At 49.4% G+C, this 15,280-nt stretch overlaps 1 protein-coding gene across 1 annotated transcript in view; it reads right to left on the bottom strand.

Annotated features, from left to right (window-relative positions):
• LOC140394656 (collagen alpha-1(XVIII) chain-like) overlaps nt 1-15,280 on the bottom strand; it is a 227,864-nt gene that overhangs the window by 146,553 nt on the left and 66,031 nt on the right. The window contains 2 exon segments of the mRNA XM_072481940.1: nt 5,006-5,094; nt 12,762-12,912. Coding sequence (XP_072338041.1) covers nt 5,006-5,094; nt 12,762-12,912 — 240 coding nt within the window.

Below are 15,280 nucleotides of genomic sequence, written 5' to 3'. Positions count from 1 at the left end.
GACAGAGGGGTGTGCTGGGAGCCTCGGTGTGGTCCCCGATCAGGAACAACCATAGGTTTGCCCCAGGGAGGCTGGACGGAGGATTCCAGAGCTGGCACCGGGCAGGAATCAGGAGAGTGGGAGATTTATTTATAGATGGGACGTTTGCGAGCTTGGGAGCGCTTGAGGAAAAGTATGAGCTGCCCCGGGGAAATTTCTTTAGATATATGCAGGTGAGAGCGTTCACGAGACAACTGGTGAGGGAATTTCCGCTGCTCCCGACACAAGGGATCCAGGACAGGGTGCTTTCGGGGGTGTGGGTCGGGGAGGGCAAAGTGTCAGAGATATACCGGGAGATGAGAGAAGAGGGGGAGGAGCTGGTGGGCGAACTGAAGGGAAAATGGGAAGAAGAGCTCGGGGAGGAGATTGAGGAGGGTTTGTGGGCTGATGCCCTAAGCAGGGTAAATTCCTCTTCCTCGTGTGCCAGGCTTAGCCTGATCCAATTTAAGGAGCTGCATAGAGCACACATAACGGGAGCAAGGTTGAGCAGGTTCTTCGGAGTGGAGGACAAGTGTGGGTGGTGCGGGGGAAGCCCGGCGAACCACACACATATGTTCTGGTTGTGTCCAGCACTGGAGGGGTATTGGAGGGGAGTGACGGGAGTGATCTCGAAGGTGGTGAAGGTCCGGGTCAAGCCAGGCTGGGGGTTAGCTATATTTGGAGTAGCGGATGAGCCGGGAGTGCAGGAGGCGAAAGAGGCTGCTGTTGTGGCCTTTGCGTCCCTAGTAGCCCGGCGTAGGATTTTACTCATGTGGAAGGAAGCGAAACCCCCCGGACTGGAGGCCTGGATAAACGATATGGCGGGGTTCATAAAACTGGAGCGGATGAAGTTTGCGCTGAGAGGATCGGCTCAAGGGTTCACCAGACGGTGGCAACCGTTCATCGACTACCTAGCGGAACGTTAGGGGGAAGATAGATGGCCAGCAGCAGCAACCCAGGGGGGGGGGGTAAATTGTTTGTGTTTTTGGAGGGGGAGAGGGGGTGGGGGGAGCATTACTTCGCGTTATTTGGTTAGTTTACTATGTTAGTTAAACAATGTTATATAGCAGTTATCATGTTACCATTTTTGTTGATTTGTAAGGGAAAAAATTGTGTTTGAAAACTTTAATAAAATATATTTAAAAAAAAAAGAGAAACAGAGTTAACGTTTCGAGTCTGTGTGACGCCTCTTCAGAGCTGAAGAGAAGGAGGAATGTGATGGATTTTGTACTGTAGAAGAGGGGAACAGAACGTCAGGGATAGGAGAGATGTAACAAAGGCACCATGGACATAAGACAAAGGGAGAGTGATTAAGGTGATTGTCAAAAGAACCAGAATGGGAGATGAGGAGAACTGTTTGTTTAGGCGGTGAGTGTTCAGGATCTGGAAGGCTCTGTCTGAAAGGGCAGTGGAAGCAAATGCGAACGTCATCTTCAAAAGGCAATTGGACATTTAAAAGGAAATGGAGTTTGCTGAATTCCTGCCTCAATCAGAGAATATGGTCTGTCTGCCCTGTGTTCTCTTTTAATCCCTGACCTGCATCCTGTTCCTATTTACATTCTTCAGGTTAACCACTGCAAAGTTACTGCACCCTTTGGAATTTCTGTTTAAATTGTAGTCTTTGGACGCTGGAAAAGCCTCCCCTTTCAGATGGGCTGGTCTGAAAACATCCCCTTTGGGTTGTGTGGCGGAACCTGTGGTGCCATTTGATAGACTTGGCAAGCGGCCAATCGATACAGGTGTAATTTTCAATGTTCTCCTGTCGGGGCCGGGGGATGGTGAAGCCAGTGATGCGACCATCAATTCACACAAAACCAGGAGTAGAAGTAAACTGTGGCTTTAATCAACTAGAACAGTGCCTGCCTGCGACTGATCTGTTAGTGGGAGCCGCCTACAGGGCTACTGCTCTTTATACCTCCCCTCAAGGGGTGGAGCCAGGGGCAGAGCCCACACAAGCCCCAACATGCTACATCATAGGTAATACCTTACAATGGTCCATAGGTGGAGCCCACATTGGGAACAGCGTAATACAGATATGCACATGGTGAATTGTTACAGCAATAAATTCACCACAGCCAGTCAGTAACTTTCAGGGAAGAAGGTGGGTCTTCTGGAGAGTGCCATCTTTTGTTCAGCAAGGATCCTGAAGTCGCCCTCTCTCCTCCTCCCTCACTCTCCCTGATTTTAAGAAGTATCCTAGCCAAATCTGTGAAGACGTTCCTGTGTTAAAGGTGCACTGAACTGCCAACAGGACTGGGAAAGAGATCTTGAGTGTGAAAATACAAGTTTTCGCAAAGGTCAGTTACCTTCGAACTGTGTGTGTCAGGGGCTGGGATGACCAGAAGAATGAAGGCCTAAAGTGGGAGCATACGTGATAAAACCGCTAGCATTATACAGGAATCAGGCTCGTAAGAAACTGCTAAACTCCAGGACCAGAGCTGTATTCTCACAGGGAGGTGAAAGCTCCAACTGGTGGTAGAAAGATGGAAATGCACTGGTCGGAGAATCCTGTGTACAGCACCATCTGGTGGCCAGCGACAAGGCGGCACTGGTCTGATCTTCCCAGACTTAGCTCCACCTGGTGGCTAAAGAGCAGAATTGCATTGACCTGGAATTCTTACATGAAACTCCATCTGGTGGCCGAAGGATGGAATTGCGCCAACCTGAACCTCTGGAGTCAACCTATTTCCCAGAGGCTGCAGCCACAGTATTGAAGACTCATAGATACATGAACATACATACAACATACAGTGCAGAAGGAGGCCATTCGGCCGATCGAGTCTGTACTGACCCACTTTAGCCCTCACTTCCACCCTGTCCCCATAACCCAAAAACCCTCCTAACCACTCAGACTTATCCCTTTAATCCCCATTTTATTTTATTCCCCGCTAACCCTTACCTTGTGTATGTCTGAGTAGAGGGTGGGACGGGGTCTTGGGATTAGTTAGTCTGGTAGACGGTTATCCTGTTATTTCCTTACATGTTCATCTTTTCTCCTTTTTTATTAATAAATCTGGTGTCACTGACGTTAAGACTCCAGGGTCTGTGGGGCTGAAATTGACCGTGCACTCGCCCAGGGTGTCATAACAAAGGTTAGTTAGGCTCTGGGCCTCATGGTGGCTGAACTCCAGAATCTGATTTAGGTTTGTCTCACCTGGAGGTTGAGAGGCCTGTGTGTGTTGTGGAACGCTCAGTCAGACTATGGCAAGCCGGGCTGCCTGGCTGATGAGGTGTGTTCCAATGTTCCGTCATTCGCATGCACCAATGTTCCAGCGATTGGTTGGCGAAGAGTGCGCCACAGCGGCTGCACCAACCTGCGTTAGCCATTCTACATCGATCTCTGCCACAGGGCCCCAAGAGGCACAACAAAACCCAAGATTGTTTTCCAATTAATGCCCAGGTCATGGCTTAGACCATAAGACATAGGAGCGGAAGTAAGGCCATTCGGCCCATCGAGTCCACTCCACCATTCAATCATGGCTGATTTCAACTCCATTTACCTGCTCTCTCTCCATAGCCCTTAATTCCTCGAGAAATCAAGAATTTATCAACTTCTGTCTTAAAGACACTCAACGTAGCGGCCTCCACCGCCCTCTGTGGCAATGAATTCCACAGACCCACCACTCTCTGGCTGAAGAAATTTCTCCTCATCTCTGTTCTAAAGTGACTCCCTTTTATTCTAAGGCTGTGCCCCCGGGTCCTAGTCTCCCCTGCAAATGGAAACAACTTCCCTACGTCCACCCTATCTAAGCCATTCATTATCTTGTAAGTTTCTATTAGATCTCCCCTCAACCTCCTAAACTCTAATGAATATAATCCCAGGATCCTCAGACGTTCATCGTATGTTAGGCCTACCATTCCTGGGATCATCCGTGTGAATCTCCGCTGGACCCGCTCCAGTGCCAGTATGTCCTTCCTGAGGTGTGGGGCCCAAAATTGCTCACAGTATTCTAAATGGGGCCTAACTAATGCTTCATATAGCTTCAGAAGTACATCCCTGCTTTTATATTCCAAGCCTCTTGAGATAAATGACAACATTGCATTTGCTTTCTTAATTACGGACTCAACCTGCAAGTTTACCTTCAGAGAATCCTGGACTAGGACTCCCAAGTCCCTCTGCACTTCAGCATTATGAATTTTGTCACCGTTTAGAAAATAGTCCATGCCTCTATTCTTTTTTCCCAAGTGCAAGACCTCGCACTTGCCCATGTTGAATTTCATCAGCCATTTCTTGGACCACTCTCCTAAACTGTCTAAACCTTTCTGCAGCCTCCCCACCTCCTCCATACATTCCGGTGGCTTCATTCCACCGACACTGGTATTAACCAGCAGTGGGAAGGAGAGTGTATTTTTTAGGGGAGCTCCAAGAGCAACTCTACAGAGCTCACTTATGGGTTCCGGGCCGTGTCCTTCGATCAAAAGCACTCCGTGCCTGGCGTCAGGAAGGGCTGGTGGCCCCAAAAGCCACCCTCCTGCAGACCCTTCCCCACTGCGACCCCTGGCTCGTAACCTGTTCCTCCTCGCTCTGAGGCCTCGGGTGAGTGTTCTACTGGCAGCAGCCACCAATTTCCGCCCCCCCCGCCCCTTCCCCACCAGAATACAAAAGAGCTGCTGGCCTGAGGGTGACAACTCTCGGTGGGTGGGTGGGGTCCGTGTCGTCGTCCCCCGCCGCCCCCCCCCCCTTCCCCGGGTCATTGAATCGTGAGGGGAGGGGGTGCGGCTGCTGGCTCGATAAGTGCCTGAGTGCACAAGATCAAATGGGCCTTCGAAAAGAGGCGACAAGGGGATCTAGTTGGATCCCCCGCCGGGACGCAGATCCTCATCCGTTTCCACTACTGCATTTCCACAATCGCCACAATCCCCAAAACAGTTGGGACCAGTGAGAACGCGCATGAAATTGGTCCACTAATGGTCTTTGGGGAAGGAGGCTGTAAATCCACTCCCCCCACCCCCCATAACTTTCTGGGAAGGCCCATTACACACCTACCTTGGCTCCTTTGAACATAGTGGCTAACCCAGAGCCGCCATCTCCTTTCGATCCGCTGTGAATGCGACTCCCATGCTCTCCTGCAGAACCTTTGAAGGAGAGAACAGCCAATCAAGTGATTGCCTTCATCAGTGACCTGCAATGGCTGCACACTCCGTGAGCAGTCAATGTTCAAAAGCCACCCGCATTCACAATCCAATGAACCCTCATCTGACCCTGGCCCTGTGAGCATTGGCTCCATCAGAGCTAAATCTCCACAAGCAAAATGCAGCCATAATAATATTATATCAACAAAATACTGCAGATGTTGGAAATCTGAAACAAAAACGGAAAGTGATAGACAAACTCGGCAGGTCAGGGAACATCAGTGGACAGAGTTATAGTATCGAGTCCTTATAACTCTTTTACAGAGCTGAAGAGAGGGAGAAATCTGAGGTAGAAATCTCAGCCATACGAAGTACGGCAGGTCTCAAGTGTCTAATCTTTAGTTATAGAACCAAACCTGCGCACATTATTCCGGATGTGGTATCACCAAAACCCAGTAAAATTGTAACAAGGTTTCTTTATTATAGTGTATATTTCAGGCTGAGATAGATCCTTGATCATTAAGGGACTCTAGGGTTACGGGGAAAGGGCAGGAAAGTGGACGGGAGGAATGTCAGATCAGTCGTGATCCAATTGAATGGTGGGGCAGGTTTCAGGGGCTGAACTGCCTACTCCTGGTTCTTTACATAGATAATTACATAGAACATACAGTGCAGAAGGAGGCCATTCGGCCCATCGAGTCTGCACCGACCCACATTAAGCCCTTACTTCCACCCTATCCCCATAACCCAATAACCCCTCCTACCCTTTTTGGACACAAATTTGGACACAAAGGGCAATTTATCATGGCCAATCCACCTAACCCGCACATCTTTGGACTGTGGGAGGAAACGGGAGCACCCGGAGGAAACCCACGCAGACACGGGGAGAATGTGCAGACTCCGCACAGGCAGTGACCCAGCGGGGAATCGAACCTGGGACCCTGGTACTGTGAAGCCACAGTGCTATCCACTTGTGCTACCGTGCTGCCCAAATGATCTTTTTCTTAATATTATAAATTTTAGAGTACCCAATTTTTTTTTTCCAATTAAGGGGCAATTTAGCGTGGCCAATCCACCGACCCTGCACATCTTTGGATTGTGGGGGCGAAACCCACGCAGACATGGAGAGAATGTGCAAACTCCACACACGGACAGGGACCCAGGTCCGGGATTCGAACCCGGGTCCTCAGCGCCGCAGTCCCAGTGCTAACCACTGTGCCGCATGCCGCCCTCGGTTCATGATCTTAACCCTGTGCTCCAAACCCCTTGCAAGAAAAAAACCCAAGACAATCCCAACGCTCTTTCCTGATAGGTCTCCTGAGCTGCACAACTTCCATGAATATGAGCATCACCTAAAGATCACCGACTCTTTCCCAACACGCACCACGTTCCTTCCGTCCATCAAACTCTGTTCTCACCCATTAAGTTCCTCCAATTCTAGGCTTCGCGCACCCCCCATTGACTGGTCCTGACTGCCCTCTCGGGGGATGTAAAAGATATGGTGGCCGCTAGTTTAAAAGAGAAGCCAGTGAGCCAATGTGGCGCAATATCTAGCCTGCAAACACATCACTGGAAATTGTTGATCTTGGTCAGTGTGGGATCCTGCTGTGCACAAACTGCAATTGTTACAATCCTGCCATTAAAGCAGCAGCGACGCTGACAAGGTGTACTTGTTGGCTATAAGGCGTGCAAGGTACTGTCTAAATGCACAATCTGACTTGCTACCCCAGATGAGAACGAGCATTCCCTTCACACGCTGTGACCAAAGCAGGGGTGAAGCGAAAATTAAATTCACTGGCTGTTAACGGCAGTGGGAATTTGGAAGAGGTGAAGCCAGTAGGAAATCTGCAGTATGGACAGGAGCTGAGGATTGATTGTGATACTCCTTCCCTTACCCCCAACTATCATTGCACAGACCACCAAGAAGCCTTTGCTACTGTCAGCCAATATCATGAGCAACTTGGATTAAAGTATATAAGATCCTGAAAGATCTTGATATGGTGGCCATTGAGAGGATGTCACCTCGAGGGCGAGTCCAGAACTAGGGGTCACTTTTTTAACATTAGGGGTCGCCCTTTGAGAGAATAAAATTCTCCTTATTGCTGTCCAAAGAGGATTGTGCAATTTTGGAACTCTCTGCCTCAGAAGGTGGCATCGTGGCACAGTGGTTCGCACTGCTGCCTCATAGGGCCAGAGACTTGGGTTCAATTCCAGCCTTGGGTGGCTGTGTGCAGTTTGCACATTCTCCCCGTGTCTGCGTGGGTTTCCTCCGGGTGCTCCGGTTTCCTCCCACAGTCCAAAGATGTGCAGGTTAACATAGAACATAGAACATAGAAAATACAGCACAGAACAGGCCCTTCGGCCCATGATGTTGTGCCGAACCTTTGTCCAAGATTAATCATAGATTATCATTGAATCCACAGTGCAGAAGGAGGCCACTCGGCCCCCCGAGTCTGCACCGGCCCCCGGAAAGAGCACCCCACCCAAACCCAACACCTCCACCCAACACCAAGGACAATTTGGACATTAAGGGCAATTTATCATTGGCCAATTCACCTAACCCGCACATCTTTGGACTGTGGGAGGAAACCGGAGCACCCGGAGGAAACCCACGCAGACACGGGGAGGACGTGCAGACTCCGCACAGACAGTGACCCAAGCCGGAATCGAACCTGGGACCCTGGAGCTGTGAAGCAATTGTGCTATCCACAATGCTACCATGCTGCCCTTGAGAACAAATAAATCTACACTATATCATTTTACCGTAATCCATGTACCTATCCAATAGCTGCTTGAAGGTCCCTAATGTTTCCGACTCAACTACTTCCACAGGCAGTGCATTCCATGCCCCCACTACTCTCTGGGTAAAGAACCTACCTCTGATATCCCTCCTATATCTTCCACCTTTCACCTTAAATTTATGTCCCCTTGTAATGGTTTGTTCCACCCGGGGAAAAAGTCTCTGACTGTCTACTCTATCTATTCTCCTGATCATCTTATAAACCTCTATCAAGTCGCCCCTCATCCTTCTCCATTCTAATGAGAAAAGGCCTAGCACCCTCAACCTTTCCTCGTAAGACCTACTCTCCATTCCAGGCAACATCCTGGTAAATCTTCTTTGCACCTTTTCCAAAGCTTCCACATCCTTCCTAAAATGAGGCGACCAGAACTGTACACAGTACTCCAAATGTGGCCTTACCAAAGTTTTGTACAGCTGCATCATCACCTCACGGCTCTTAAATTCAATCCCTCTGTTAATGAACGCGAGCACACCATAGGCCTTCTTCACAGCTCTATCCACTTGAGTGGCAACTTTCAAAGATGTATGAACGTAGACCCCAAGATCTCTCTGCTCCTCCACATTGCCAAGAACTCTACCATTAACCCTGTATTCCGCATTCATATTTGTCCTTCCAAAATGGACAACCTCACACTTTTCAGGGTTAAACTCCATCTGCCACTTCTCAGCCCAGCTCTGCATCCTATCTATGTCTCTTTGCAGCCGACAACAGCCCTCCTTACTATCCACAACTCCACCAATCTTCGTATCGTCTGCAAATTTACTGACCCACCCTTCAACTCCCTCATCCAAGTCATTAATGAAAATCACAAACAGCAGAGGACCCAGAACTGATCCCTGCGGTACGCCACTGGTAACTGGGATCCAGGCTGAATATTTGCCATCCACCACCACTCTCTGACTTCTATCGGTTAGCCAGTTCGTTATCCAACTGGCCAAATTTCCCACTATCCCATGCCTCCTTACTTTCTGCATAAGCCTACCGTGGGGAACTTTATCAAATGCCTTACTAAAATCCATGTACACTACATCCACTGCTTTACCTTCATCCACATGCTTGGTCACCTCCTCAAAGAATTCAATAAGATTTGTAAGGCAAGACCTACCCCTCACAAATCCGTGCTGACTATCCCTAATCAAGCAGTGTCTTTCCAGATGCTCAGAAATCCTATCCTTCAGTACCCTTTCCATTACTTTGCCTACCACCGAAGTAAGACTAACTGGCCTGTAATTCCCAGGGTTATCCCTAGTCCCTTTTTTGAACAGGGGCACGACATTAGCCACTCTCCAATCCCCTGGTACCACCCCTGTTGACAGTGAGGACGAAAAGATCATTGCCAACGGCTCTGCAATTTCATCTCTTGCTTCCCATAGAATCCTTGGATATATCCCGTCAGGCCCGGGGGACTTGTCTATCCTCAAGTTTTTCAAAATGCCCAACACATCTTCCTTCCTAACAAGTATTTCCTTGAGCTTACCAATCTGTTTCACACTGTCCTCTCCAACAATATCGCCCCTCTCATTTGTAAATACAGAAGAAAAGTACTCGTTCAAGACCTCTCCTATCTCTTCAGACTCAATACACAATCTCCCGCTACTGTCCTTGATCGGACCTACCCTCGCTCTAGTCATTCTCATATTTCTCACATATGTGTAAAATGCCTTGGGGTTTTCCTTGATCCTACCCGCCAAAGATTGTTCATGCCCTCTCTTAGCTCTCCTAATCCCTTTCTTCAGTTCCCTCCTGGCTATCTTGTATCCCTCCAATGCCCTGTCTGAACCTTGTTTCCTCAGCCTTACATAAGTCACCTTTTTCCTCTTAACAAGACATTCAACCTCTCTTGTCATCCATGGTTCCCTCACTCGACCATCTCTTCCCTGTCTGACAGGGACATACATATCAAGGACACGTAGCACCTGTTCCTTGAACAAGTTCCACATTTCACTTGTGTCCTTCCCTGCCAGCCTATGTTCCCAACTTATGCACTTCAATTCTTGTCTGACAACATCGTATTTACCCTTCCCCCAATTGTAAACCTTGCCCTGTTGCACGTACCTATCCCTCTCCATTACTAAAGTGAAAGTCACAGAATTGTGGTCACTATCTCCAAAATGCTCCCCCACTAACAAATCTATCACTTGCCCTGGCTCATTACCCAGTACTAAATCCAATATTGCCCCTCCTCTGGTCAGACAATCTACATACTGTGTTAGAAAAGCTTCCTGGACACACTGCACAAACACCACCCCATCCAAACTATTTAATCTAAAGAGTTTCCACTCAATGTTTGGGAAGTTAAAGTCGCCCATGACTACTACCCTATGACTTCTGCACCTTTCCAAAATCTGTTTCCCAATCTGTTCCTCCACATCGCTGCTACTATTGGGGGGCCTATAGAAAACTCCTAACAAGGTGACTGCTCCTTTCCTATTTCTGACTTCAACCCATACTACCTCAATAGGGTGATACTCCTCGAACTGCCTTTCTGCAGCTGTTATACTATCTCTAATTAATAATGCCACCCCCCCCCCACCTCTTTTACCACCCTCCCTAATCTTATTGAAACATCTATAACCAGGGACCTCCAACAACCATTTCTGCCCCTCTTCTATCCAAGTTTCCGTGATGGCCACCACATCGTAGTCCCAAGTACCGATCCATGCCTTAAGTTCACCCACCTTATTCCTGATGCTTCTTGCGTTGAAGTATACACACTTCAACCCATCTCCGTGCCTGCAAGTACTCTCCTTTGTCAGTGTTCCCTTCCCCACTGCCTCATTACACGCTTTGGCGTCCTGAATATCGGCTACCTTAGTTGCTGGACTACAAATCCGGTTCCCATTCCCCTGCCAAATTAGTTTAAACCCTCCCGAAGAGTACTAGAAAACCTCCCTCCCAGGATATTGGTGCCCCTCTGGTTCAGATGCAACCCGTCCTGCTTGTACAGGTCCCACCTTCCCCAGAATGCGCTCCAATTATCCAGATGGATTGGTCATGCTAAAAATTACCCTTAATGTCCAAGGATGTATAGGTCAGGTTATGGGGATAGGACCGGGAAGATGTGTGAGTGGACATGGATATAATGCTCTTTTGAAGGGTTGGTGCAGACTCGACGGGCCGAATTGACTCCTTTTACACTATAGGGATTCTATAATTCTAAGGTGGTGGGGACCGACTGATTATTTTTAAGACGGCGACAGATAGATTCTTGTTGGGTGAGGGAATCAATGGTTATCGGGAGCAGATGGGAATGTAGAACCTGAAATACAAACAAATTAGCCATGACCTTATTGAATGGCGGAGCAAGTTCGAGAGGCCAAATGGCCTACTCATGCTCTTATTTGGTATGTCCGTATGCACATGGGCTGCTATTGTCAGTCCAGAGGAACACTACAGAAAACCATTAAATATAGCCACTCAATTAATAGTTCAAAGTTGCAGCTCTTCAGCCACTTCACACACTCTTATTCGTGCTGACTTCCATAATTTTTACAAAGTGGCTCTGAACTTCTGCTTTCCACCACTGCATGGCGTTGTAACACCTCAATGCGATGGGTGAAGATTTTAAATCATAGCCGCCAGCCCAGAAGACGTGGGGGTGGAGGTGTGGGAGAGTCGGGGCTGGGGTGAGAGCACCCATATGTCCAGTGTACTCTGTAGAACCAGGGGCCAAGGTAAGTGGTCAGTGGGGTGCGCAACAACATGGCTGTCTTGCATGCCAGGGCAATGGCGGTCCATGCCTGGACACCGCCCCAGTCCCATGGGGGAGGTCACCCCAGTCCCATGGCCCATCCCCTGGTCACCCCCAGCCTTGCCAGTGTCCAGTCCAGCAGCCCACAGCCACTCCTCTCCATGTCCTACCTCCTCTCTCTCCCTCATCAGCCACGGTGCCTGTTTCTCAATTTTTAAAAGCACAAGTGAACCTCACGGTTGGGAATTCGCCCCAGTGGAGGCGGAGAATCGCGGAGGCCCCAGGCCTGCTAATGATATGCCAACGGCGTTTACTGTATGTGAGGAGTGGAACGCATTGACGACGTTGTCGAGGTAGTTTGACAGAGGCAGGAATCAGCAGGTTGTTTCCTGAAGGATCTCTCTCAAATCCAAGACATCTCTTTACAGCAAGTATTGCTCGGTTGGCTGACTGTATTTAAAAGTGGATTTTGACCAGAGGTGGGTTTTGCTTGAGTGGAGATAAAGGATAGAAGTTAGGATTTAGTGTTTCATTGTCAAGCATGGCTACCAATGCTTAGTGTTAAACATTGTTTAACTGGTAATTGTAATCTAGATTTCTCTGATGTTAAAGTTAGTAATAAAGTTTGTTTTAAATACCATATTCCTATTTGTGCATGGAATCACTCCTGGAGCGAAGTATCCTTTCCTCACAGTCTTACGAATTAAATAAAATATTGTGGATTCTGTTCAGTATCCTAGCAACTGTTGGGGTCTGGTTTGGGGTCGTAATAAGAAAGAGATTAGTTTTTACAGCATGGAAAGAGGCTCTTCAGCCCATTGTGTCTGCAGCGACCATCAAGCACCTACCTATTCTAATCCCATTTTCCAGCACTTGGGACTGTAGCCTTGTATACTGTGACATTTCAAGTGCTCATCTAAATGCTTCTTAAATCATCAGCCATGATCCTAATGAATGGTGGGGTAGGCTCAAAGGACCAAGTGGCCTACTCCTGCTCCTGAGTCCTACGGGACAGTTGGAAGTCTGGGGGAGGTGGGGTAGCCACAAAGTTTCAGCAGCAGACGAGGCCGGGAACAGGCAGATGTTACAGAGTTGGGCCTCCTGGTCCGCTACAAGGTCCAACAAGAGCGAAGCTGCCAAAGACGGGAATCCATACCGATCACCTGAAGATCTCTTACCTCTCATGTCCACTGAGACCCTGATCCATTTGCCATTTTCCTCACCTGGTTCCAAAGGTGCACTGTCGAGCTTGAGGACATCCCGGTCGACAGCGATGGGAGGCGGAAGAACTGGTGGGAATTCTGGGGGCCGATGTGAAGGAGGTGTCACCTGGACAAAAAACAGAGCTTGTTTAGTGAGTTTCTTTCGCGACCTGCTGCCGTATGTGGCGGACCCGGTGGGAGGAATGCCAGAGGTAATGAGGATCCTTAGGGAATTCGGGGACTTTTCGGGGTACAAACTCAATATGGGGAAGAGCGAGCTGTTCGTAGTTCAGCTAGGGGACCAGGAGAGGGGGATTGGCGAGCTCCCACTAAAAAGGGCGGAGAGGAGCTTCAGATATTTGGGGGTCCAGGTGGCCAGGAGCTGTGGGGCCCTGCATAGGCTTAACTTTACAAGGCTGGTGGAGCAAATGGAGGAGGCGTTCAAGAGGTGGGACGCGTTGCCGCTGTCCCTGGCGGGTAGGGTGCAGTCAATCAAAATGACGGTGCTCCCAAGGTTTTTGTTCCTGTTCCAGTGCCTCCCCGTGTTTATCCCGAAGGCTTTTTTCAGGCAGGTTAACAGGAGTATAATGGGGTTTGTGTGTGCGCGAGGGACTCCGAGGGTGAAAAGGGTGTTCCTGGAGCGGAGTAGAGATATGGGGGGGGGTTGGCGCTGCCCAACCTCTGTGGGTATTACTGGGCCGCCAATGCGACAATGGTGCACAAGTGGGTGATGGAGGGGGTGGGGGCTGCATGGAAGAGGCTGGAGATGGCGTCCTGTGTGGGTACGAGTCTGGGGGCGCTGGCAACGGCACCGCTGCCGCTCCCTCCAAGGAGGTATACCACGAGCCCGGTGGTGGTGGCGGCCCTCAAAATTTGGGGGCAGTGGAGGCGGCATAGGGGGGAAGTTGGGGCCTCGGCGTGGACCCCATTACGGGGGAACCACCGGTTCGCCGCAGGAAGAACAGGTGGAGGGTTTTTGGGGTGGCACAGGGCAGGGATACGAAAGTTGGGGGACCTGTTTGTGGACGGGAAGTTCGCGAGCTTGGGTGAGCTGGAGGAGAAGTACGGGCTCCTCTCGGGGAACACCTTCAGGTACTTACAGGTAAGGGCGTTTGCCAGACGGCAGGTGGTGGAATTCCCGCGGCTACTGCCACACACAGTACAGGGCAGGGTGCTCTCGGGGGGGTGGGTGGGAGTGGGGAAGATCTCGGAAACTTACCAGGTGATGCAGGAGGAGGAGGAGACCTCGGCGGTGGAGTTGAAAGGTAAGTGGGAGGAGGAGTTGGGAGAGGAGATCGAAGAGGGGACGTGGGCAGATGCCCTAGGGAGGGTGAACTCTTCCTCTTCATGCGCGAGGCTCAGCCTCATACAGTTTAAGGTGCTGCACAGGGCACACATGACTGGGACAAGGATGAGCAGGTTCTTTGGGGGTGAGGACAGGTGTGTTAGGTGCTCAGGGAGCCCAGCAAATCACACCCATATGTTCTGGGCATGCCCAACGCTGGAGGAATTTTGGAAGGGCGTAGCGAGGACGGTGTCGAGGGTGGTAGGATCCAGGGTCAAACCGGGCTGGGGGCTCGCAATATTTGGGGTGACAGAGGAGCCGGGAATGCAGGAGGCGAAAGAGGCCGGAATTCTGGCCTTTGCGTCCCTGGTAGCCTGGCGAAGGATTCTCCTCCAGTGGAAAGATGAGAGGCCCCCAAGCGTGGAATCCTGGATCAGCGATATGGCAGGGTTTATTAAATTGGAGAGGGTGAAATTCGCCTTGAGAGGGTCGGTACAAGGGTTCTTTAGGCGATGGCAACCGTTCTTAGACTTTCTGGCAGAACGATAGACATTGGTCAATGGCAGCAGCAGCTCGGGGGGTGGGGGGGAGGGGTTTATTTTATTTTTGTTTCTGTTATTTACACTGGAGGGTTTGAGGGGGTGTATACACCTGTTGTCTTAAGTCGGGGTGTTAATGTTAATTTATTATTTAGGTACAGGTGGGGGGGGAGGGTTTGGGGGGTTGGTTTTTTAGATTGTGTTTTGTACTTAACCCTGTTGGGTTCTTTTTTCTTTCTCATTTTGTTATTGATATTTTATGAAAACCTTTCATAATTTTTAAAAAAAATTTTTTAAGTGAGTTTCTTTCGAATAATATGTGGTGTGGTTTCCTTCTGCACTGTAAATTCTATGATTCTATGATTCAAAGCATTTTACTTCCAATGAAATACTTTTTGGAAATGTAGTCACTGCTGTGGAAATAATGGCAGCCAAGTGCTACAAAGCAACATCCCCCAAAAATGCAATAACCACCAGATAATCTGGTTTGGTCACGTTTTGTGTGCTCAACTGAGCACTGGCGGAGTGGGAAGTGGACACGTCTCCCCTTCTCTTCGTCAAACCAGCATTGTGTGATCTTCTATAACCCACCAGAGAGGGCAGACAGGGATCTCGGTTTAATACCTCAACTGAAAGACTGACAGCACTGCATTCCCTCGACACTGCACTGG

Source organism: Scyliorhinus torazame, chromosome 2 (assembly GCF_047496885.1).
Source record: "Scyliorhinus torazame isolate Kashiwa2021f chromosome 2, sScyTor2.1, whole genome shotgun sequence".
Classification (NCBI taxonomy): domain Eukaryota; kingdom Metazoa; phylum Chordata; class Chondrichthyes; order Carcharhiniformes; family Scyliorhinidae; genus Scyliorhinus; species Scyliorhinus torazame.
This window is presented reverse-complemented; position numbering and strand designations above follow the sequence as displayed.